Genomic DNA, 23,960 nt, shown 5'->3' on the forward strand with positions numbered 1-23,960 from the left:
TCAGTTTTATAAATCTTGGTGAGCAAGACTTCCTATAATCAACATCACAATAAACGTAATTATAACAATTATAAATTTTCTGAGGCCTATATAATATAACCTCAGAATAAGATCAGTTCCCAGTTCTCACAATTGCTCAAAATAAGGAGTGTTGAGGGAAAAAAGAGTAAGAACTAGACTACAAAAGAAGCCATGTCTGTGAAATCAACCCTAACGTCGGTAGTTCTGGTGATTCTCATCGCAGCATCGTCGGCTGGGGATATCGGATCCGATGAGTCCACTCCGATCACCGACGGTCTCCGGAAGGTAGAGGAATCCTTTGTCAAAATCTTAGGCCAATCCAATCACGTTCTCTCCTTCGCTCGCTTCGCTCACAAGTAAGTCCCATCCTCTATATACCACCGGTGCATTTGCATTCGCCGTTGAGTTATAGTCCATCTCTTTTGTAGACAAACTAAATTAACTGATTGTTCGTTTTTGGTGATGAAGGTATGGGAAAACGTATGAAAACGCTGAGGAGGTAAAGCATCGTTTCTCGGTGTTCAAGGACACTCTTGATTTTATCAGATCCACCAATAAGAAAGGCTTATCTTACAAAGTTGGTGTCAATCGTAAGTCTTTATCGTTCTTGTCCTGAAACTATTGTTCCGGTCTCTTGATGGATTATTATTGGGGTGAGGTTTTGAAAAAGTCCCATAAAATCAATCATAAATAGCTAAATAATACAGTATTATAAACTAATTTTAAATAAAATTGTATTTAACAATAATAGGAAACAATTTAATTTTAGTTAAATCATTTAAAATATTTCTTAAAACCTGCATAAATCTTAGCTTATGATTAAAAAAATCATAAGCACGCTTTTTACGGTTTCAGTAATGCTTCTTTCCTAAGTAAATTATTGTTGGAAAATGGTGAGAAATTAATAAATTACTAGTGAATAAGAAATGAATAAAAACTGCATTACGTGGTTTGATGGGTAAGTATTGGCCTATTTGAATGTCCCCTGAATCCAAACAGAATTTGCTGATTTGACCATCCAAGAGTTGCAAAAGACCGGTGGACTCAAAGAAGCAGCTGTTCCGAGAAGTGTAAGTATAGAATTAAATGTTACTGTATGGACTGTTCGCCCTATTTTTCAATTTTTGAGAAAAAACATGGTTTTTGCTACATGTATACCCTTTTTTTGTCTTCAAAATGTGTGACTGCAGGTGGACTGGAATAAAAGAGGTATTCTTGGCCCGGTCAAAAATCAGGGAGGTTGTGAAGCTTCCTGGGCATTCAGGTAATCCAGGGATTGATACCTCCTTAAAAAAAAATATGTTAGCATTTCATCTCTTGATGTACGATTTTGGTACTGCAGCGCAGTTGGAGCTGTTGAGGCAGCTTACAGTAGGAAACATAAACGCATAACTGATCTCTCTGAGCAGCAGCTGATTGATTGTTCTCTACCTTACGGTAACTTGGGCTGCATTTCTGGTCGTCCTTCCAGAGCCTTCGAATACCTCAAATCCGGAGCCAAAGGAATCAGTCTAGAAACAGATTATCCCAACAGAGGTTCCCTTGGGTTGTGCAAACTAAACGTGAAAAAGTCCAATGTAAATATCACAAGATATGTCAGTATCAGTTCGGTAAGCATCTTTTACGGATTTTGGCTTTCACCCGCTTTACAATGATTCAAGTAATCAGTAATGATAGCTGAAACAACAACAGGGTGATGAAGAAGAACTGAAGCGAGTTGTTGGATCCATAGGGCCAGTTAGCATATCGTTCAACGTTGTAGACTCATTAAATGCATACATGGACGGAGTCTACAATAGCAGTGAATGTGGAAGTGCTTTAAAGGTGAGCCTTACTTAAATGTTGCAAGTAGACTGATTAGCTTATATTTTGTGTCCAATTTTTTTTTTCTTTTGATGTGGCATTTAGGACGTTAACCATTATGCTTTGGCGGTTGGTTATGGAATGGAAGGCGGTGTCCCATATTGGCTTATAAGGAACTCATGGGGACCGGGCTGGGGCGTAGAAGGCCACTTCAAGGTGGAGAGGGGAAAGAACATGTGTGGTAAGTTCTTAATCAAGGAACCATAAAAAACAGTATCAGTTATCCTATATTACCGAATGTCTTATGTACATATACCTTATTTTGGATATAATTAACCTGTAAAAGAAGAAAAAAAAATCAGAGTGACAGATTCTCATATGCTCTTATCTTTTGTTGATTCGTTGTCGAATTGTAGGTGTCGCGACACGTGCATCGTACCCGATTGTGGCCTAATGAGATGATCAGCATATGGATGAATGATGTCCGCAGGATTAACATTACTTGAAAATTGGCACTTGGGTGTGCCCAGTATTGTTATGTTTTATCTTTTTTAATTCAAAAAACATATGGATATAGTCTGTTCATATGTATGGAATAATGGAAAAATATGTGAAACTTAATAGTATACATGCCTGCATGTTAAATCTATCAATATAAATTGTTTAGAATGAAATACATTCGTTATTGGTCGTAAGACGATTGTACTACATATACAGCTGACTAAGTTATGGCTGTTTTAAAAAGTTGCGAAGTTATGACTTTTACTAACATCAACGTGCTCACCATACAATACTTGGCCTTGAAGAAATCTCTGACCAAATGAGATCGAGAACTGAAGTATAAAAGAACATATAACACTAACTAATACAACTATACAAGGTTACTTTTTTAAAAGATTTTTTTTTCTGTTACTTACCAAAAGAGTGGACAAAATATATGTGAAAATTGATTTGATTTGTTATCAGTTTCAATTTGATTTGAAAAACTAGGATATCCATTTCAGTTTGATTTGCTATGTCTTGCCCTGGAAACGCGAGTCTCGAGTATCCTGCCCCAACCTCAACCACCAAGAGAAACTCCTTCAGCAAGCTAAAGTTTGATGGTTTCATCAAAAACTGCTAAGGGCTAGTATGTGTTAAGGGCTATGCTGTGGTAAGTCTTCGCACATCTGCGTCCCTCGTCATCTTAGTCCATGCATTTATACTATTTGAATAGAAACACTAAAAATTTTACTTACAAAAAATCATAGTTAGAAATTATATTAAAATGAAGTGGGTTCCAATCATGGCTCACCTCAGCATAGCCCTTCACTTGAGAACACTCTCGCTTCTCTTAAAACATCTCCCACCTTAAGCGTCTTTGAAGTAGCTGATGAGAACAAAATGTCTCGAGATAAATGTCTTCGCCAGCATTGTTTCACCTGAACAACCAAACGAAACAAACTTCAGGTTATTACTACTTCATCTTCTTCAGTTGCAACTTGTTCTCGCTGAGTCATTTTCTCGAACAGCTTATAGGCACACCGTTGAAAGTAAAAAAGGTCCAAACTTTGCCTAAATGTTCTCCCAATTGCTAACAGTACAGGGATCAATCAATCATCTGCAAATTTTATAAGCAAAATACTCATAAAATAAAACTAAAGGACACATCAAACGCGTCAAGTAGAGAAAAGACATGCGTTTCCTTCTGCAAGTTTAATATTACCTCTTTATAATATAATTCTCAACCATGATCAGAACCTTAAGGTTGTCACCTCTGTAACTTCGCACAGCACAACACGCTACGAAAAAAAAAAACTTATTTTTAATTATCAAAAGGGACACATACATAAGGTGGTCTTGCAACAGCTGAACTGTGCTTATAAATTGCAACTAACAAAGATCAATGCAGAATTCATTAAAAAAAACTACCAAAAAAACCGAACATTATAGCTATAAAATATGCATCGTTCATATGATGATTACTCAGGGACTCCATGATTCAATCCATTCCGTCAAACTCGCCACATTGCTAGAGATATCTTCGAGGGTGTTACTCTGCAGCGCGACAACAATCTCCTCTTCGTAACTATCACTCGCCTCTTCGAGCATGACTTGGAAGATCTCGCATTCAATGTTGTTACTGAGCTTGGTTCCCGAATAACCCCTCCTGGTTAATCGGTCGTACAAGACGGAGTTCTCGGTCTGAAGCACGACAACACGATCAAACCAACGCTCAGGGAAGAAGTCGCAGCCATGGTAGTCCACAATGTTCCCTCCCCCTTCCATTATATCTTCCAGCTCATCACACACCTAATGATCAAAAATTGTTAGATTAATATAAGATTCGAATCGAAATTGAAATTAGCGCGCAAATCCTCTTTTTTTTTTAAATCATTCAGCTGAAAAACGATGGGAACAAATCAGGCGGGAAAACGATTCAGGGGAAACTCACCAAGTCTTCGTTGATGACGTAGGAATCGAACTGATCGTCCCAGCCGTCGTGCAAGTTCTTCTCTTTGACGAGATCTCCGACGCAGATGTGCCGGAAGCTCGTGGCTTCGGCAAGAGCAGAAGCCGTCGTCGATTTGCCGGTACCGGGGGTTCCCGTGATGAGTATGTTCGGCTTTTGTCGCCGTGAACCGCTGTTAGCTGCCGCCATTGTTAGTCTCGAAGAAAATTTCAGATTCGCCGGCGGAGATTGTGAGGGACGACGATGGTAAGGTTTTACTGTTATAGGCAAAGCATAAGGGTGAGGCGGTGGGAAGGATAGACGTCAGACCTAACGGCGTTAAAAAGCTCTTTGGAAGGAAAGAATGGGCCGAAACCCAAGCCCATTATTTCACGAAACCAAAGCCCATGATTTTACGAAACCATTAACAAACAATAACCTTTGATTTGTAACTTATTATTTTTGGTTACACTTACATGTGATGTCCATCTATGTTTTTTTTTTTTTTACATATTCAGTTTCAGCCATCGTGTTAGTGGAAACATGTTAGCACTTTCACAGTCGTGTCATAGAGTTTGTTCAAATCGAAGCTAGTTAAAACATGGTCCTGGAGTTGGAGATGGGAAAGAACATGTGTGGTAAGTTCTTTTATCAAGAAACCGTAAAACCGTTACCATTTTAATTTAAGCTTTACATATATACCTTGTTTGGATATATATAACCTGTAAAAGAAAGATTCACAGAGGCATATTGTCAGATGCTCTATCCTTTGTTGATTTCTTATTAAATTATAGGTGTTGGTGCAAAGCACCCGGTTCTAGCTTGTGATTATCAGCATATATTTGAAAGCAATGATGTTCGCATGTTTACCGGATTAACGTTACTTGAAAGTTGGTTGGGTGTTTGTTTATGCTTTGTTGTAACATATGGCCTGTTATATGTACCGAATATGAATATGTGAAACTTGCCTATTTATACATATGTATATATAAATATGCATGTATATGTACCGAATAACATATACATGCATGTCAAACCTATCAATATAAATTATTTAGGATGAAATATCTTCTTAATTCAAATTGTACTAGGTGTTTTCCTGCACCATGTGCAGTAAAAGAATTTTAAAATATTTTTTAAAAGATAAATATTTTTTAAAAGATAAATATAAATAATATTTATTTTTATTAATATTTTTTTTGTCATCTTATTAATACTATAAATTTTCTTTTTTCTTATCAATATTTTAATATAAATTTGATTTAACTGAACATTAAAATTAAGATAAAACTAATTTTGTTTATTTTGAATTATATTTAAGAATGTGCATGTATATATTTAAAATTATAATCTTAGGTAGATTTTTCTATCTATTTATTTTAATTAAATATATTAAATAAATATATAAAATTTCAGAATTGTCAAAAATTTAAATTAAACAATATTTATAAAATCTGTAAATATATATAAGAAACTAATGATTTTACGATTTAATTTGATTTTATGATTTAATTTTATAATTTTCTAAAAATATGTATATATTTTTGAAATATTTTTAATTTAAATGATATTTCAAAATCTGAAATGCCATAATTGAATATATTTATTTTAATGATGATTTATGCGTTATTGCCATATTTTTAAAAAGTCCAAAAATATAAATCGATAATAAATATAATATATGAGTTATTACCATATTTTTAAAATTTTATCAAAAATATAAATTAACATTAAATATAATTGTTCATGTCATATTAATCTATAAGACATGTCATCAATTTTAGTAGGTATGTCACAATTATTAATCTAGGTGTTTTCATGCACCATGTGTAGTGATGAATTTTTTAAAAGTTAAATTTTATATTTTAAAATGTAATTTATTAATATTATATATTTTATTATTTTGACTAATAATTAATATAAATATCATTAATTAAGCATAAAATTAAGAGAAAATATTTTTTATTTTATTTTAAATTATATTTAAGAATATATATGTATATATATAAAGTTAAAATCTTAGATAAAAATTTTATTTATTTCATTTGGTTAAATTATTAAATCAACTTGTAAAAAATTACTAAAATCATATAAAATTGTATAGTTATCAAAATTTAAAACTAAATAATATTTATATAATTTGTAGATATCTAAAAGAAACTAATGATATTATGATTTATTTTTTTTAATTCAGAAAATTTAGAAAATTTTAGATAATAAAAATTTTATTATTATAAAAGTAAAATTATATAATATTTCGAAATTCAAAATACCATATTTGAATATATTTATTTTAGTGATGATTTATGAGTTATTACCATATTCTACAAAGTTACCAAAAATATAAATCAATATTAAATGTAATATATGAGTTATTGTCATATTCTAAAAAGATTTCCAAAAATATATATTAGCATTAAATGTAATTGTCCATGTCATATTTAACCATATGACATGTCATCAATCTTAATTGCCACGTCACAATTTTTTTTGTGAAAACGATTGTAGAGAAGACATTTGGCAAATCACTTCTCAAATATAGACTAGGGATTACATAATATACAGCTTAATTAAGTTATTGTTGATAAAATATTAATTAAATTATTAATAATATAGGTTCGAGATTATTTGCATTCCTGGTGCAGTAAGAGTAAGAAAAAAAGGAACAAGCAGCTGCAAAAAAAAAAAAAAAAAAAAGCTGGCTACAGTAGAAGAAAAGTGACTGTGAATATAATTACATCGGTTTGACAAAAAAAAAAGAATATAATTAGATCTTACGGAATGAGCTGGAGAGTGAGGAAAATATTAGGACAAGAGATGGGGGTACTGAAAGCAAATCACTTACACATGGTTCGAGCATTTCAAGCAGGAATGAGCGTATAGCCCATGAGAAACCATATATAGGAAGATTCCCAAATAACTTCTCTTCGAATGATTCAGTTGTAATTTATATTATTGTATATTTTACAACATACAAAACAAATGATCACGTTTTAATTTTATGATCTTCATGTTTTATTTTAAATAGTATACTTTTAAAAATGTCCAGTCTTAATATGAACTAGATCGTGACCCGCTCGACCGAGCGGGTGTTATTTTTTTTTATCATTATTCATACTAAATGTAATACATGATTGCTATGTGTATTAATTTTAAATTTTGAAAAATAAAAATGTGTTTAAATGTGTTTAAATAAATAATGTGTACTAATGTGATTCCTTTGGCACGCTGCTGCAATCTTTACACCATATAAAACAGAAAAAGAAACAGATTTATAAACCAATAGAATAGAAAAAACTTATAAAAGCTGAAACAAATGCAAGTACAGATTCATCTGAGAGGATGCACTCAAATGTGTCGTCTCCAAAACCGGTGTTTTGTTTCCAACAATGAAGAACTTTAACTGGAATTTTCCAATTGTTTCTTAAAGGTTTCACACCATCTATCATAACTAAAGTGCTAGGTTTCGATATTGTGTTTATTTGGGAGTTTTTGTGAATGTCGTATGGTGAATAAGAAGTCGAATATTTATAGACAAATTTTTGTGAGGTGAAAAAGAATATTTCACATTCAATTAAATCAACCATAATAAATAAAAATATCACAATTTGATCGACTCTTAGATTTTCGCTTGGATAAAATATACTTGGAGAAGGGGATTTTCCATAACTGATTAATTAAACAACTTGGAGAAGAGTTTTTCTATAAAAGAATATTGACTGTATTTTTAAAGGAAAGGAATATCCGATAATCAATTACATTAACCATAATAAATACTAAGAACATCGATTTTATTGTTTCCTAGATTTTAGGTTTGATAGAATAAACTTGGAGAAGAATATTTTCTATAACTGATTTTTAAAACTTGCGATATTATTAAATCTGATATTGTAGGCATGTTAAATCAACTTGGAGAAATGGTTTTGCTATAAAAGATTATTTAGTGTATATTTTAGAATTGAGAGATTCAATTTTTTAAAGGAACAATATGGACCAATCTTAAGATGAATTATATATAATTGCAATATAAACAAACAGATGAATTATATATAATTGCAATGTGGACCAATCTTAAGAAGCTGAATGAGTGTGAGCATGATGGTTTTATTACAAATACTATGTCTAATTTGTATATGATCATGGCAGGGATTATGGTTGCACATTTGAGTTGATTTGATATATTAGTCTAATTTCTATGTATGTGATGATTCATATGTATCTTAGTATTCTTACTATATATATATAACATCTAATTTCAATATGGACAAAAAGATGAATGGTACGTATTTCATAGGAATGGTATCTATATATTATATCTATATATTATATATAATTGCAATATGGACAAACATGTGAATTATGTATAATTGCAATATAATTGTAAGATTTAGTTTCAGAGCAATGGTACGTATTATATTCTTAGTATATAAATCGACATGTAATAATGATACGTATTAAATATATATGTAATAATATATGGAAACCGTATATGGTATGTATTATAAATAAGAGATAGTGTTTAATTTAAATATAAGAGGTCCACCTTTAAAATCCACCTAGAAGAAGTTGTAATGTTTCTCTTTTAATAAGATAGATTCTTAGTATATAAATCGACATGTAATAATGGTACGTAATAAATCCATATGTAATAATATATGGAAACCGTATATAGTATGTATTATAAATAAAGGATGATGTTTAATTTAAATATAAGAGGTCCACCTTTAAAATCTACCTAGAAGAAGTTGTAATGTTTCTGTTTTAATAAGATAGATGAATTTATGATCGACCACGTTTATAAGAGATTCGGTCTGATTTGGTTCCCCTATCGGTTCCTCGTACAACGTGGTTGCATGGGTTCATTGACTTTTAAAAAAATATATATATACTCCTCACGCACCAGCTCATTCCGTAAGATTTCTTACTGCACCAGAATGCAAATAATTTCCAACGTGGGTTCATTGACTTAAAGAATAAATATAAACTTTTGGCGAAATATAAATTAAAGATAAATTATTTTCGTACTATGTTAATAAATAAGAATAAATTACAAAAAGAAGTCCATACCAAAACTATTATAAACCTTTTGAGGACTATAAAATGTCTCTTCGTGTTAATATCACTTCTCACAATAGCTGCAGCTAAACACTAAAAGCAGAAGAATAGGAAAGACTACAAGAGAATTATGTCTGTGAAAGCAATCCTATCATTGGTGGTTCTGGTGATTCTCATCGGATCCCATGAAGCCACCCCGATCTCCGACGCTCTACGGAAGGTAGAGGACTTATTTGTCAAGATCTTAGGCCAAACCGAGAACGTTCTCTCCTTCGCTCGCTTCACTGACAAGTAAGTCCCATCTTCTTACCACTGGTGCGTTCGCGGTTTACTTTGAGTCCGTCTCTGTGATAAACAAACTGATTCGTTCTTTTTGTGATGAAAAGGTATGGGAAAAACTATGAAAACAAGGAGGAGATAAAGCACCGTTTCTCGGTGTTCCAGGACAATGTTGATTTAATCGGATCCACCAACAAGAAAGGCTTATCTTTCAAACTCGGTGTCAATAGTAAGTTTATCGTTCTTATCATGAAGTTGTAATTCCTGTCTTTGAGCCAAAACATGCTAAATGAATTGATGCGTGCGATTCATCGGAGATTCATGGTAACATAGTTAAATATAACTAAATGTATTAAAATATTAAAAATGAAATAAAATGTACAATTTGATAAAACTGAACCAAATAAATCTAAATCAAACCAACATTAATAATCTCGTTTGAATTAATTATATCATGTAAGCCAAATGATTTTTTTTTAATCAACATTTCATGTAAACCAAATGAATATCTTTTTCAGAAGTTGATTCATATTTCGTTGGATAATAAACCTTTCAAACTAAGCAAATAACAAATCAACTGGTTAATAAAATATAGTGTTACAGTTGTATATAAACCATCGCTATAATTTTAACATCTAAAGTTTTGATTATATTAATATTTTACTTTGTCTTATGTTAAATGTTAATAGTAGTTTTATCTTTTCTTTTGGTTTGGTTATTTTAAAATAACAGAGAATTTTTTCTTCTCTTCTACTGGAACTTTATCTTATTATTCTACTGAAACTTCACTTGTGATTTTGTTGGACTTTTGCTTTCCTTTGATTCAATATTTATATCAAAGTTGTTTGTGAGTATGAGAGACTAGTTTGCGTGAAAATTTACCATCAAATATCATTGTTCTGCTACTTTATAATATTGCTGTTCTGAATCAAGATTGTTCTTGTTCTTTGTGGGTGTGTCTTTACGTGATCCTTGTTTGGTTTGATGGATAACGATTGACCCATCTTATTGTCTCTTGAATCCAAACAGAATTTGCTGATTTGACCATCCAAGAGTTTCTAAGGAACACGTTTGATTGTTCTCGCTTTGGCATTTTAAAGGGCAGCCACAATCTAACAGAAAAAATCACAACTCCTAGTGCTGTAATGAACCATCCGTCCTGTTTTTCATTTTTGAGAAAACATGTGTAGCCCTTTTTATATTTTAATTTACATTTTGTCATTAAATTGTGTAACCGCAGAAAGACTGGAGAGAAGCTGGTATAGTTAGCCCGGTCAAAGATCAGGGACAATGTGAAGCTGGCTGGGCAATCAGGTAAACTAGTGATTAGAATATTTATCTCCTTAATTTTTTGTAGCATCTTTTGATGTAAAAAAAATTGTAGCATCTCTTGATGTAAGCTTATTTGATATATATTGGTCGATTTTGGTAAACCGCAGCTCAGTTGGGGCTGTTGAGGCCGCTTACCGTAAGAAATATCGAATCGGAGCACCCCTGTCTGAGCAACAGCTTCTAGATTGTTCTACAAATAACAATGGCTGCGATGGCGGCGCTGCTGCCAACGCCTTTCAGTACAACGTCGAGCGCAAACTCAACTATCGTTCATTTTACCCTTACGTAGGTACACAGGGAAAATGCAGATATGAGCCTTCACTGGTTGGTAAATTAATCAGGAGCTACGGTGTAGGCGTTTCGGTAAGCATCTTTTACGAGGATTTTGGTTTTCACCCGCCTATAAAATATACAGTCGGGTAACTTGTAGTAATGATGATTGGATAAACAACAGATTGATGAAAATAAACTGAAGCAATGGGTCGCATCCATCGGGCCAGTTACCATTGGATTTCACGTTACAAACTCATTCGCTTTTTACGAGGAAGGAGTCTACAGTAGTACTGAGTGTGGAAGTACTACAAAGGTGAGCCTTTATTACATTTTGTTGCAAGTAGAAACTTATCATATAGTTAGTGTTCAATTGTTTTTTTTTTCGTTTTTGATGTGGCGATTAGGACTTGAACCATTTCATGTTGGTGGTTGGCTATGGAGTTGAAGACGGTGTCCCATATTGGCTTGTACAGAACTCATGGGGAACGGATTGGGGCGAGAAAGGTTACATCAAGGTGGAGATGGGGAAGAACATGTGTGGTAAGTCATTTATCATGGAATTTAAGCTATATATATAACCGTACGTATTTTGGATATAGCCTACAAAATAAAGGTTCAGAGAGACATATTCTCAAATGCTAAGTTTTTGTTGATCCGTTGTTGAATTTCAGGTGTTGCGGCATATGTATCCTACCCCATCTTGTGGTGATCGGCCTATAAATGCATGATGCATTCTCATATTTATTGGATTTCCTGAAACTGGCACCTGGAGTGCACATTGTGTTTATGTTTATTGTAATGTATAATCTCTTCATATGTACCGAATAAAGCAGCAAATAACTATAGATGAAAAAACTCGATATAAAAAGAGAAGAAGAAAAAACTCGATAATATATGTATGTGTGTTGACAGGGGCGGATCCAGAAAATAACTTAATATGGGGCATAATATATAGTTTTATGTTGTATTAGATATAATTTAATAAATTAAATTAAACTATAGTTTTTACAATACATTAGTCATTAATTTTCTCAAAATGAATAAAATTTAAAAGATTTTTTTTTTACAATTTTAAATATTAATTTTCAATAATATCATAAAATTATATATCCACATAGTATTTCACTATAAAAAAACATTTCTTTTAGTTTTTGCTTATGTCTTATAGAATAAACTTAATAAAAGAATTATTAAAGTTAAATTTAAATAAATTATGAGTTTTTTGTTTTGAGAACAAAAATATTAAAAATTTATTAAAATACAATAAGTTAACCATCATTTAAAAAATACTTTCAAGAAAAATACTTTAATGTTTAAATTTATGAGTTATTGTTTAATTAGGCGTTAGTCTTTAAGGGGTGGAATTGTGTGTGTTGATTTTTATAAATGATTTAAGAAAGTTCATTTAATCATTTTTCATCACAAATTTATGATATTTTATAAAAATAATCATTTTTATTTAAAAATTAAATGACACCGTTATAAAAGAGAATAGTTTTAGATAGTAAATCAAAAGAAAATATTTGCTGACCAAAAAAAATCAAAAGAAAATATTTTACAAAAGATGAAACAGAGCCGCATGGGTTTGAACTCGGGTGGGATAGGGCACACTTTGATATCTGCAGCCAGTTTAACTAGACGATTCTAATTGTCAAGTATACTTTCATAAAACAATATATAGAGTTAGTGTGGGGCACGTGCCACACCCAATGTCTATGTGGGTCCGCCCCTGTGTGTTGATGAATTGTATTTTTATCGGTTTTTATTTTGGTTATTAATTGAGATTGATTGATTTTATCATGTATTTTGTTCTTCTTATAGTCTTTTGATGTTTCTTGGTTGTTTTACACGTTACATGTTCATTTGTCGGGAAAAACAGGATTAGGAGTTTAAAAGAGAACTTGGATCAAATGAGTGTGGAAGGGTTCGATCAATCCAGTGATAAAGAGCATGTAGGAACATAAATTTTTTAATAGCACAAACTGAATAGTTGTAAACTATTTGCATATATAAATTGATAAATATAAAATACCAATATAGGAATTTGGAGAAGTGAAAGAGAAGCTGAGTACACTCGTAACACTCCTGAAGAAGAACGATGGAAATGTGCCAATTTGCTAAGTCCTGCCATAGAAACCCAATTGTCGAATCTCCTGCCCCGATATCACCACCAAGAGAATCTCCTTCAGCAAGCTAAAGTTTGATGTTTCACTTTCTTCAAAACCTGCTAAGTGCTATCCCTCTTCATTTTAGTCTTTCTTCAAAAGTTTGATCGTTTATGCAGTTATGCTAAGTCCTTCAACATGTGTTTGTTTAGTCTTAATTTGCACATTTGCGTCCCTCTTCATTTTAGTCCTTGCATAGTTATTAAACTGTTGTTCGTTCAGGGGTGGTTCCGCATACCAAGATTGGTTTGTGCGTGTTCCAGGATTTAAATCAAATGTTATTATGCTGTACACACCATGTATATTTTTTTTGAAGAAGACACACACCATGTAAATTGTTGCCAATTTCTAAGGCAATGCACATTCCGCAGTACCATTTATACATACATTAATGTATTAATTATGAAATATTAAATAAGGCTAGTCAATTCCTTATTTAAATCATAAACAAATTCGTTACAAAGTTAATTCTTATTTAATTGAGGAATCAATTTGTTCATTTTTACGCTGAATAAATAATGCTCAATTTGTTAAAAGTTAGTTTAGCAAAAAACGATTGTTAAAATTTGCAGACATGTTGCCTACCTACTACAAAATATTTGATTAAGCAAAGTTAAAGTCTAACCAAAAGATTGTCAACACAAAACTAAAATATAATAAAATTTATCTTTCTATTTGTATAATTTTCCTTCAATACATTGGAAAAATTCAGATTTGATCTTATACTAGATATGAAAATTCAACTTAATTTTCTTGTTTTCGTAATTCTGGCTACAAATATTTTTTTTATGCCATCTTATATTATTAAAACACCTAAAAAAGCCCGATTACAAACACTAAGGCCCAACAGGCCTATTACATTCCAAACCCAAAACCGAATTAAAATTTGACCCGACCCATCCCACCCACCGCTCCACGTGGAACGATCACCCACCAAGGAGACGCGTGTCGAAATAGCGAAGCGTCAACATCGGAAAAGTCTGGAAACCACCGCCGGGACCAAAGCCGAAACCTCATCGGAATCGCAAATCACCACTTCCTTCCCGCCTGGAAGTCGACGCTGTATCGAAACTGAGCATCATCTCCAGAACCACCGGGACACGAAACACAACCACCGAAAATCCACCGCCGACGACAATATCAGAGGTATTGGATTCGGAGTCTTCACATCAAGGCCCGATCTTCAGGGAGCATCCCTCGATTACGCCGAGATCTCACCCAAATTCGGCCACTAACCCACCACAACAAATACAACTTTCTACAGCTCGAACTCTTCCGCGAGAATCAAAAGCCAGCGACCACTACGGGAGAGGAAACGGTACGGCTTCAGAAGCATACGCCGGACCACCACCGAAGAAGACGATGCATGGCCGGAATCAGAGGAAAACAGAGTGATAACGGATCAACTCCGTTTTTAAGCCGATAAAAAAAGCAAAGCAAGAAAAAAAACTTAGAGGACTGAAAGCCGGATCGGCGGTGGCGAGAAAACCAGAACCGCCAGCCGGAGAGATTAACTGCGAGTCGTGGAACTAGAGAGAAGGCGGAGAGAATTGGTGTAGAGAGAGAAGTCGTTTTTAGATTGTTTTCATAAATATTAATTTCTGGCTACAGATATATAATGAACAACTCCATTTAGTGGATGCATTTAAATAAAATGTTCCTTGTCCTATTAATTAGCTGTGATATATACTACCTAACTAAACACTAATAAAGGTTTAACAAAGCCAAGTCATGACGCAGACGTGCGAAAGAAAAAACACATGACGGCTAGGTTTTTTTTCAGTAATCTGTCCACCAATCTGAGAGCTTTTGCGTTGGGAATTTTCTTAAAAATCTCTCATTTTACGGTTCTCTGACCAATCATATTGAAATAAATCTACAATCAGTAATAAGATAAAATACTTTATAATTTACATTTCTATCAATACAAAAAATTAGAACGCCAAAATGCAAAGGGCAAATAGGTAAAACAAGGACCACGAAGCAAAAGGCGAAAGCCCTAGAGCTCGCAGCTATAAGTACACTGCCCTTGCTCCAAACCTACGGTGCGTTCTCATTTACTCCTCTCCACTCAGTTTCGTAGCCGCATCTCGCATTCTTACTTGCAGGTGAGAAAACCTCTCTATCTCTCGCTCCTTTAGATTTTACCATCGATCTTCGTCATACGATTCTCGATTCGGTCTCTGTATCATCGCTTATGCTTTCGTTATCTAGATTTCTCATCGCGAACCGTACTTAGACTGTGATTATATCTCTTGCTCATATTCTGTTAATACTGTTTTAGATTCTCGAGTTTAGGATCTGATAGTTCACCGATCTATCTGCTCACCATGATTCTGATGAAATCTAAATACAGAATCGTCTTGTTTAGTGTTTGCGTTTACTCAACTATGGTAGTTGCGAGTATATGTTGTTATAGTCGTTGCGATCTGTTGTTTCCTTGCGTTTATGGTATCCTGCGTTAGATTCTCGATTTCATGATCGATTAGTGAGTTGTTAACAATGAACAGTTTCTTTTGTTGAATAGTTTTCAGATTTGTTTTGTATTCTAATTGTGCGATCTCTTTGTATTGACTTGCAGCTATGGGTAAAGAGAAGTTCCACATCAACATCGTGGTCATCGGCCATGTCGACTCTGGAAAATCGACCACCACTGGTCACTTGATCTACAAGCTCGGTGGTATCGACAAGCGTGTGATCGAGAGGTTCGAGAAGGAGGCTGCTGAGATGAACAAGAGGTCTTTCAAGTACGCGTGGGTGTTGGACAAACTTAAGGCCGAGCGTGAGCGTGGTATCACCATTGATATCGCTCTCTGGAAGTTCGAGACCACCAAGTACTACTGCACGGTCATTGACGCTCCAGGACATCGTGATTTCATCAAGAACATGATTACTGGTACCTCCCAGGCTGATTGTGCTGTTCTTATCATTGACTCCACCACCGGTGGTTTTGAGGCTGGTATCTCCAAGGATGGTCAGACCCGTGAGCATGCTCTTCTTGCTTTCACCCTTGGTGTCAAGCAGATGATTTGCTGCTGTAACAAGGTGAGCTAGCTTCTCGCTTTAGTCATTTATTTTTGGTTATTTGTTGCTAACGAATGTGCTTTATGTTTTGTTGATACAGATGGATGCTACTACCCCTAAGTACTCCAAGGCTAGGTACGATGAGATCATCAAGGAGGTGTCTTCCTACTTGAAGAAGGTTGGGTACAACCCTGACAAAATCCCATTCGTCCCCATCTCTGGGTTCGAGGGTGACAACATGATTGAGAGATCCACCAACCTTGACTGGTACAAGGGACCAACTCTACTCGAGGCTCTTGACCAGATCAACGAGCCAAAGAGGCCCTCAGACAAGCCCCTCCGTCTGCCACTTCAGGATGTTTACAAGATCGGTGGTATTGGAACGGTGCCAGTGGGACGTGTTGAGACCGGTATGCTCAAGCCCGGTATGGTTGTCACCTTCGCTCCTTCAGGGTTGACCACTGAGGTTAAGTCCGTTGAGATGCACCACGAGTCTCTTGTGGAGGCTCTTCCAGGTGACAACGTTGGATTCAATGTCAAGAATGTTGCTGTGAAGGATCTTAAGCGTGGGTATGTTGCATCCAACTCCAAGGATGACCCTGCCAAGGGTGCTGCCAACTTCACCTCCCAGGTCATCATCATGAACCACCCTGGTCAGATCGGTAACGGTTACGCTCCGGTTCTTGATTGCCACACATCCCACATTGCAGTCAAGTTCTCTGAGATCCTCACCAAGATTGACAGGCGATCTGGTAAGGAGATCGAGAAGGAGCCCAAGTTCTTGAAGAATGGTGATGCTGGTATGGTTAAGATGACTCCAACCAAGCCCATGGTTGTCGAGACTTTCTCCGAGTACCCACCATTGGGTCGTTTCGCTGTTAGGGACATGAGGCAGACGGTGGCTGTTGGTGTTATCAAGAGCGTCGACAAGAAGGACCCAACCGGTGCTAAGGTCACCAAGGCCGCAGTCAAGAAGGGAGCTAAATGATGAGACTTCTCTCGTCTTTGGTTTTTCTTTGCGTTACAACAAAACTTTGATGGCGTTTGAGCCTTTTTCTTAATTTTCTTCTACCTTGTTTTTGAATCTCTCAGACTATTTTGGTTTTCAATTATGCAGCTTTTGGATAATTTTGCCTCATGTTTTGGTTTATGATCTTGAGTCATTAGGATGCTTTTCTATTGGCTAAGATCTGGCTTGTTGACAGATTTCTTGAAGTTAACCTAACCATGATAGATGTATAGTGTTCTTAATCAAAATGAATAGGAGTATAAAAGAGATTAAAACACAATTAAATGCTCTCTGATCTAAAAGATAAGAGCAGAGCAAGAAACCAAAATTATAGGATAAAGCCAAAAGAGGCAGCAAAACATCACACAAACGACAGAATAGACGTGTAAAACAACACTGAAAACAACCAGGAATGTTTTTAAGGATTTTTGATCTGATCTTCAGTTTTACAAGAAACATGCAGAACTCAAAATGAGATCTAAGCGAGAGTTTGAGTTTAAACACTAAGCAGCTTTAGCTGTGTAAGAAGAAAAACTCCATGAGCCTAGATCTTGAAATAAAGCAAATAGTTCTCTAACATCTTCACTCTCTCTCATCTCTTGAAGCCATAGGTCTCTCTCCACACCCATTTCTTCTTCACCTTGGCTCCTGAAGGACCTGAACTCATCTGATCTCCTTCTCTTCTTCATCCCCTTCCTTCTCTTGTCATGATCTGCCATTCTTCAACATAGAAGGAGAGAAAGATACAAGTCAGAAAAAGAAAACAGAGGAGATCTCAAGAGAGAGAGATGAACATAAGAAACATATTTACTGTTTAGAGACAGATAACTGCTGAGCGATCCCAGAGATGCACAGAGGGAAGCCATAGTTGCCACTAAGAGTTGTTGTCAGCATTTCTTTTCTCTGTAGATTCAGAATTTTGTGATCTTGTTTTTAAGGAGACCTAGAGAAAGAGAAGAAAGAGACAAGATCTTGAATTGGGAAAGGATTAAGGTGGCTATAGATTATATACAAGTACTATGCAGTAAATACACTTTACTATTTGTAATACACGAGTATGTCCTGTTGCGTGGCAATTGATATGTGGTGATAGAGTAGTAGTAGTTGTAGGTATGGACCCGTATGGTCTCTTCTTTTTCTTCATACTTTAGTAAACGGTGAAAGTAAACATTGGCTTCAACTTTACCTCTTTTCTCCGCATGACAACTCGAGTTTGGATTCTTCTTTCTTTTTTTCTTCTCTTTTACTCATTTGGATTCTGATAAAAATATGACGAGGACAGTAAGGCTTTTCAGTTTTTCTTTTTCAGTGAGAATAAATGCAGCACTCACCTGTTACCATCATAAAAGTCTTCAACTTGTGTTTCTAATCCAACTTGTTCAATAAAGCAAAGCAGAGTCTTAAACACAGTAATGTTAGTTTTGACATCACTGTCACCGTTTATTACACGGTAGGACATACTACTAGTACTACCAAGAAAAACCAGACAACAAGAGCATTTATTAAAAACCATAGTGATTGGAGTGGTTTGCAAAAACAAACTATATAAAAATAAATATATTCTTTGATCAAAATTTATCACTAGATTAGTAAGATAATCTATACACGGGATGTCTTACAATATGTATTTATTTTGTTAGGATTATGTCTATAGTTAGATGTATAAGTGCTACAAAGTAACAATCACAGAGCTTTCTGATGCACTTTCACAGTACATAGTACCAACAATATACAAGGATTGGCTAAGGATATGTTAATACTTTGGAAACTTTCAATAGGACCTTGATGTCGCCGTCTTTCCTCTCCATATGCATGAAAACCTGACAAAATTATCGCTACTGTCAATGAACTTTGTACATGCTTAACATGTGAAAACAAATGCAGAGACAAGAGCTCTAATTAACTGAAGAAACCCACACACAAATAACAAAATCAATGTAACATCAAGGTAGTGCGAAATCATTGGAGATGACATACGCACGATGACCTCACTTGTGATAAATTGTCATTTGATTGTAGCCACATAGAAAGCGGCCAACTAAAAGACAATTAAAGAGCAATGATAGTGATGGTTTAAATTAAGTTCACTCTTCTTAGACCCTCATGGTAATATATATACATATATGCTGGATGTGATGAATCTCATAGAGTGATTACACATATATACAGATCTTTATTTGAGTGTTCTTGCTTCTTTATGGCTTCCAAAAACTGCAAATTAAGATTTGCTTCGCAGGAGAGATAGCGCCATCACCTATCTTCTGATAGTCTAGCTGATGGTGATGACGGTATCTCCCCTACGTAGCAATCCTTATATGTGCATCAACGTGCAGCGAGAGATGCAGTTCAAAGTCTAAGGTATAGCGGTTAAAGACTCATATTACCTCCCCATGTGACTAACGATCATCATACCATTTCAAGTCATATTTGGTTTTCTTCTTCTTCAATCTACAGAGTTATTATCTCTTTACTATTATTCTCATAGTACTTATTACATTGCAGCAGAATTAAAGCATGAAACTGGTCATTACATGACATTGGTTTGAGCGTATAGATCTTTTACTATATTTGAAATGATAATCTGTTCCAGGAAAGGTTTTCTCTCTTTGCTTGAAGATTTTTTGGTCTTTCTGAAGTTTTTTCATGGATGACAGGATGAGCTCTCAAAGATTAGCACATCCTCATCATGAAAATTTTAAGAAAAGCTAGCAATTTATGAGTTGTGTTTGCAAATCACTCACATGGTTTGAGTATCGTCCACAAGAGAAAATGTATTTTCTTTGTTTTTTTCCTTTTGTTTGCCTTTTGACAAGGGGCCTATGCAAATGGTTTAGACGAAAAGGTTGACAAATCTATGTAAACTACCGACATCATGATCTTTCTGCTAATTAGTATCCATTAGGAGCAAGAGAAAAGATCAACTCAATGAGACCATTTCCCTAAGCAAGAATCTTCACTAAGCAGAACAACAAATATACTTTACATATGAATTTAGTAATATAATATTGGTATACAATGTAAGATCACATATGACATATCAGTTTGCGAAACCACAATTTGTCGCTGGACATAATGAATCATAATGGGATGATCAACTCATAAATATTTATTTAATATTATTCCCTTAAGAGTTTGAGTATTGTATCAATATTGTAGAAGTTTGATGCAGCTCCAAGAAGCCAAATAGATATTCTATACCTATTTGCAGATCCTCTTGCTCGGTTTAGATGCAGGTTTCTCCACAGGTAAGGAGAACCCGAAAAGTTTACAGCCTGTTGTTGACGCATTCATGTTAACTTCACCGCCTTACTGTTTTCCCATCATATCAATCTTGAATGGCAAATGAGCAGTAACATTCTTCGGTAGGCCACATATAGTACAAGAAAAAGAGATATTGGTAATCAACAGCTGGTGACTATATCTCCATCAGAAAGGATACTGGTGATTGATTATTCGCTGCATGTAGCAGCATTTAACAAAGGTTGCTTAGTGATGTCGAGTTTCCGTGCGGCTGAAGATTCTTATACCATTCTAAGAAATATCATTGCATTTGAGCATTTCCATGCTGCTGTGAAACCCTTTACTTCTAACTATATCAAATTCATAAATATCTTAAAATACTTCCGAAACGAGATGTTGAGGTACTCACTTACATACATCGCAAAATCAATAATGACGAAAAACAACAAACATGTGTTGCTGGAACACAGGGGTGTTAGACACGGATGGGTAGTCCAAGCTTGGTGGTGGAGATTGTTAACAAATTAAAATGTGGCCTGGATGCACCGTTCATTTCCCAATATGACAGCATGTGCATGAATTTAACTCAGAGCTGACTATCAATCCCGCAGAAAGAGACTCTCAGGCAAAGTCTACTTCATCAACTTGTTGACCGGAACAGCTACGTGTGCTGCCGTACTCCTCTTGTTTTTTCCAAGCTTCCAAAAGCTTCAAGTACCTATATAAATGCTTTTGTAATCTAAAGCTTGTTTCCATGTCTTCATTTTGGATTATTCATGTGAACTTCGTTGACTGAATGTTTATTTCTGTAAAAAACTACAATTTGTTTTATCAACTTTTTTCCATCGGAAATGTAATCTCAGTTGACTAATGTCAATGGGTTAATCTATTCCATAAGTAACATGTTTTATTCAAAGTTAAGCTGTTTTACATGGATCATCAAGATTCAAGAAACAAGAAACCAAAAAAAGAAAAACAAGAAAAGAAACATAGCGACCACTGATACAACCGACGGAAGAAAAGATCCGGATCCGGATCTAAGCTTTGGATCCGGACTTGTGGAGGTAGAGTTTCCCGAAGACGTGAAGAGCGGTGACAAAGCCGATGAAGCAGAGACTCATGATGAGGACGACGGTGGGTGAGATCTTCAGTCCAGGAGCTTCATCGGTGTAGAATCTCAGCATGTTGCTCGATCCTGATCCAGCTACGGATCCACCCCCTGATGAGGCGCCTCCACCGCCACCGAGCCTGCGTCGACGCATGCCCGCCGTAGCGGCGGCGGATCCACGGGGAGCGGCCAGACCGGGCCGGGCGGTCGAGGAGGCGGTGGAAGTTGACTGTTGGGACTGGGAAGAGCCTCTCGCCATTGTTGTGTTGTACGGAAAAGGGTAAAGAGACGAGGAAAGCGAGAAAGAAGGGATGATAAAGGAAGGTGGCGAAGGAGAGGCAAAATGGTAGATAAAGTCAAATCTGGGGGTACTTTTAGATGTATAGAATGATGAGGAAGAGACGTGTGGAGTCGTAGTAGAATCTACAGAGAGAGAGAGAGAGATGCAACGAGCCAAGGACTTTGGTTGGGCGTTACTTTCGGTGAGATGAATGTTGTACGATAAATAGTATTTTGGGTAAAGTTTCTATAAATAAATACACAAATACTTCTATAGTTTTTTTCTTTTTGACTAATAATACTTCTATAATTTGATATACAGTTTTCTTTTTTGACAACGTGATATAAAGTTTATGTAAAAGCATGGATGAATTATTATGAATTCGAATTCAAGATTTTGGTCTTCATGGAAGGGTTTTGTTTATGGAATTTAAGATTTTTCTCGGGTTTGTTGTACACTTGTACTGTATCTGAGCCCGATTCATATGGGGCCTTATGGTTTTGTAATTTTTATTCCAGAAGATATTGAAATCTATAGGAAAAGGGACATGAATAAACATAAGAAATATTGCTTAAAATATTGTGAGAATTGTGTAATGCAGCACTCTTTTGACACATGCCAAAAACTGAGTCCGGCTACATGCTAAATGGTCTGTTTTTTTTTTCCTTTCTTGTAGTCGTTCTCTTTTATAGTACTATTATTCGATCGACTATTTCATTAAAGTTCAAAAGAGCAATAACAATGAAACACATAAATCTAAATTCTAACGCCTCAAACATCAAAAACGAAACATATAATGAAATAGTGTAAGAGGATGAATAAATCAAACACCACATGGCTTTACTCGCTTTGGAAGCATCGCCTTCGCTTGCATCATTATTGTCGGCCTTCATCTAGCCTCAACGTCACAAGGCCCTACAAACACCACTGCATGTTATTCTCCACTGTGAAGTTTCACCCTATCAAGATCCTGTATCAGTGCGGGTGAGATTCATTCCTCTAAAATGTTGAACAGAGTGATGATTCTCTTCTATGTATTTTTATACTATAATGTTCTCTAAACGGTAGGTTTTAAGTGTATGTTTTTATACTATAGTTTAATCAACGATATTGTTATTGTATATCAGCTGATCGCGTCAGTTGGATAAATAATAAATTAGCGGTTTCATCAAACGGATGGTTAACAAATATCTGCAATTAAAATTAAATTATATAATTGTTTTTTTCCCACATTGCCGGGTTGGAATCCTTTTATATATAAAGATTAGTAACACTTACGAAACCGAGTACAAATATACTAGGAAATAACAAAATCAGCCAAGATCTCGTCATCAAAACCAACCAACCAACCATTTTCATCACCAAGAAACAACAACAAAGACTAGTGGAAATATGGTTTTCTTGTACAACGAGTGCCTTAAAAACCAAGCGGTCAGTTTCGGCGGCTACGCTCTTGACGGATGCGGTGAGTTCATGCCCAAGTCCACCACCATCCTCACAGACCCTCCGTCCCTTAGTTGCGATGCATGCGGCTGCCACCGTAACTTCCACCGCCGTGATCATTCCAACGTCGTTAGTCACTGTACAACCTCACCTCTGCAGCCAGCCGCATCCACGCAGCACTTGCTTCTCTCTCTCAGCAGCTCCGGTTTCTCTGCAGGACCCTCGGATCAAGACAAGGGTAAAATCATGGTGGATAGGGAGTTGGTGACCAAGAGACGTAAGAGGACAAAATTCACGGTGAAGCAGAAGGTGATGATGAGAGGTTTCGCAGAGAGAGCTGGTTGGAAGATCAACGGCTGTGATGATGAGTGCGTAAGAAAGTTTTGTAGCGATGTGGGAGTAGAGAGAGAGGCTCTGAAGGTTTGGATTCACAACAATAAGTACTTTGCCAACGGGAGGAATAGAAACACAACGTCCTCTATGTTTCAAAAGTTGTA

General features: G+C 35.4%; 7 protein-coding genes and 1 long non-coding RNA gene across 8 annotated transcripts in view; 4 read left to right on the top strand and 4 right to left on the bottom strand.

The window, feature by feature from the left end:
- The first annotated feature begins 136 nt into the window (after positions 1-136).
- On the top strand, positions 137-2,567 carry LOC130508428 (thiol protease aleurain-like). Its single transcript, XM_057003948.1, has 8 exons — positions 137-377; positions 490-611; positions 1,021-1,091; positions 1,212-1,285; positions 1,364-1,631; positions 1,714-1,845; positions 1,930-2,065; positions 2,241-2,567. Exons 1-8 carry the CDS (start codon positions 193-195, stop codon positions 2,276-2,278), a joined length of 1,026 nt encoding a protein of 341 aa, XP_056859928.1. The 5' UTR covers positions 137-192; the 3' UTR covers positions 2,279-2,567.
- Positions 2,568-2,702: 135 nt separating this feature from the next.
- Positions 2,703-3,516, bottom strand: LOC130508430 (uncharacterized). Its single transcript, XR_008942860.1, has 2 exons — positions 3,119-3,516; positions 2,703-3,028 (listed from the first exon to the last, which is right to left on the bottom strand). It is a non-coding gene; the product is annotated as an uncharacterized LOC130508430 (long non-coding RNA).
- Positions 3,517-3,612: 96 nt separating this feature from the next.
- Positions 3,613-4,571, bottom strand: LOC130508429 (adenylate kinase isoenzyme 6 homolog). Its single transcript, XM_057003950.1, has 2 exons — positions 4,259-4,571; positions 3,613-4,116 (listed from the first exon to the last, which is right to left on the bottom strand). Exons 1-2 carry the CDS (start codon positions 4,463-4,465, stop codon positions 3,790-3,792), a joined length of 534 nt encoding a protein of 177 aa, XP_056859930.1. The 5' UTR covers positions 4,466-4,571; the 3' UTR covers positions 3,613-3,789.
- A 4,869-nt stretch (positions 4,572-9,440) lies between these two features.
- Positions 9,441-11,903, top strand: LOC108846647 (thiol protease aleurain-like). Its single transcript, XM_057004393.1, has 8 exons — positions 9,441-9,601; positions 9,697-9,818; positions 10,619-10,731; positions 10,830-10,903; positions 11,029-11,284; positions 11,376-11,507; positions 11,599-11,734; positions 11,866-11,903. Exons 1-8 carry the CDS (start codon positions 9,441-9,443, stop codon positions 11,901-11,903), a joined length of 1,032 nt encoding a protein of 343 aa, XP_056860373.1.
- A 3,415-nt stretch (positions 11,904-15,318) lies between these two features.
- Positions 15,319-17,511, top strand: LOC130508431 (elongation factor 1-alpha 1). The gene is made up of 3 exons (XM_057003951.1): positions 15,319-15,467; positions 15,941-16,404; positions 16,484-17,511. Exons 2-3 carry the CDS (start codon positions 15,943-15,945, stop codon positions 17,369-17,371), a joined length of 1,350 nt encoding a protein of 449 aa, XP_056859931.1. The 5' UTR covers positions 15,319-15,467; positions 15,941-15,942; the 3' UTR covers positions 17,372-17,511.
- Positions 17,512-17,704: 193 nt separating this feature from the next.
- LOC108847429 (uncharacterized) lies at positions 17,705-18,400 on the bottom strand. The gene is made up of 2 exons (XM_018620674.2): positions 18,204-18,400; positions 17,705-18,112 (listed from the first exon to the last, which is right to left on the bottom strand). The coding sequence occupies exons 1-2, from the start codon at positions 18,284-18,286 to the stop codon at positions 17,896-17,898; spliced, it is 300 nt and encodes a 99-aa protein (XP_018476176.1). The 5' UTR covers positions 18,287-18,400; the 3' UTR covers positions 17,705-17,895.
- Positions 18,401-21,521: 3,121 nt separating this feature from the next.
- On the bottom strand, positions 21,522-22,177 carry LOC108844341 (protein transport protein Sec61 subunit beta). The gene has a single exon (XM_018617586.2). It carries the CDS (start codon positions 21,997-21,999, stop codon positions 21,670-21,672), a length of 330 nt encoding a protein of 109 aa, XP_018473088.1. The 5' UTR covers positions 22,000-22,177; the 3' UTR covers positions 21,522-21,669.
- Positions 22,178-23,217: 1,040 nt separating this feature from the next.
- The window catches only part of LOC108844340 (zinc-finger homeodomain protein 12), a 1,369-nt gene continuing 626 nt past the window's right edge, over positions 23,218-23,960 (top strand). Inside the window, exon 1 of the mRNA XM_018617585.2 lies at positions 23,218-23,957. Within this exon, the coding sequence (XP_018473087.2) occupies positions 23,413-23,957 (545 nt within the window). The 5' untranslated portion in view covers positions 23,218-23,412. The remainder of the gene's footprint in view (positions 23,958-23,960) is intronic.

Source organism: Raphanus sativus, chromosome 2, assembly GCF_000801105.2.
Source record: "Raphanus sativus cultivar WK10039 chromosome 2, ASM80110v3, whole genome shotgun sequence".
NCBI classification, from domain to species: Eukaryota; Viridiplantae; Streptophyta; class Magnoliopsida; order Brassicales; family Brassicaceae; genus Raphanus; species Raphanus sativus.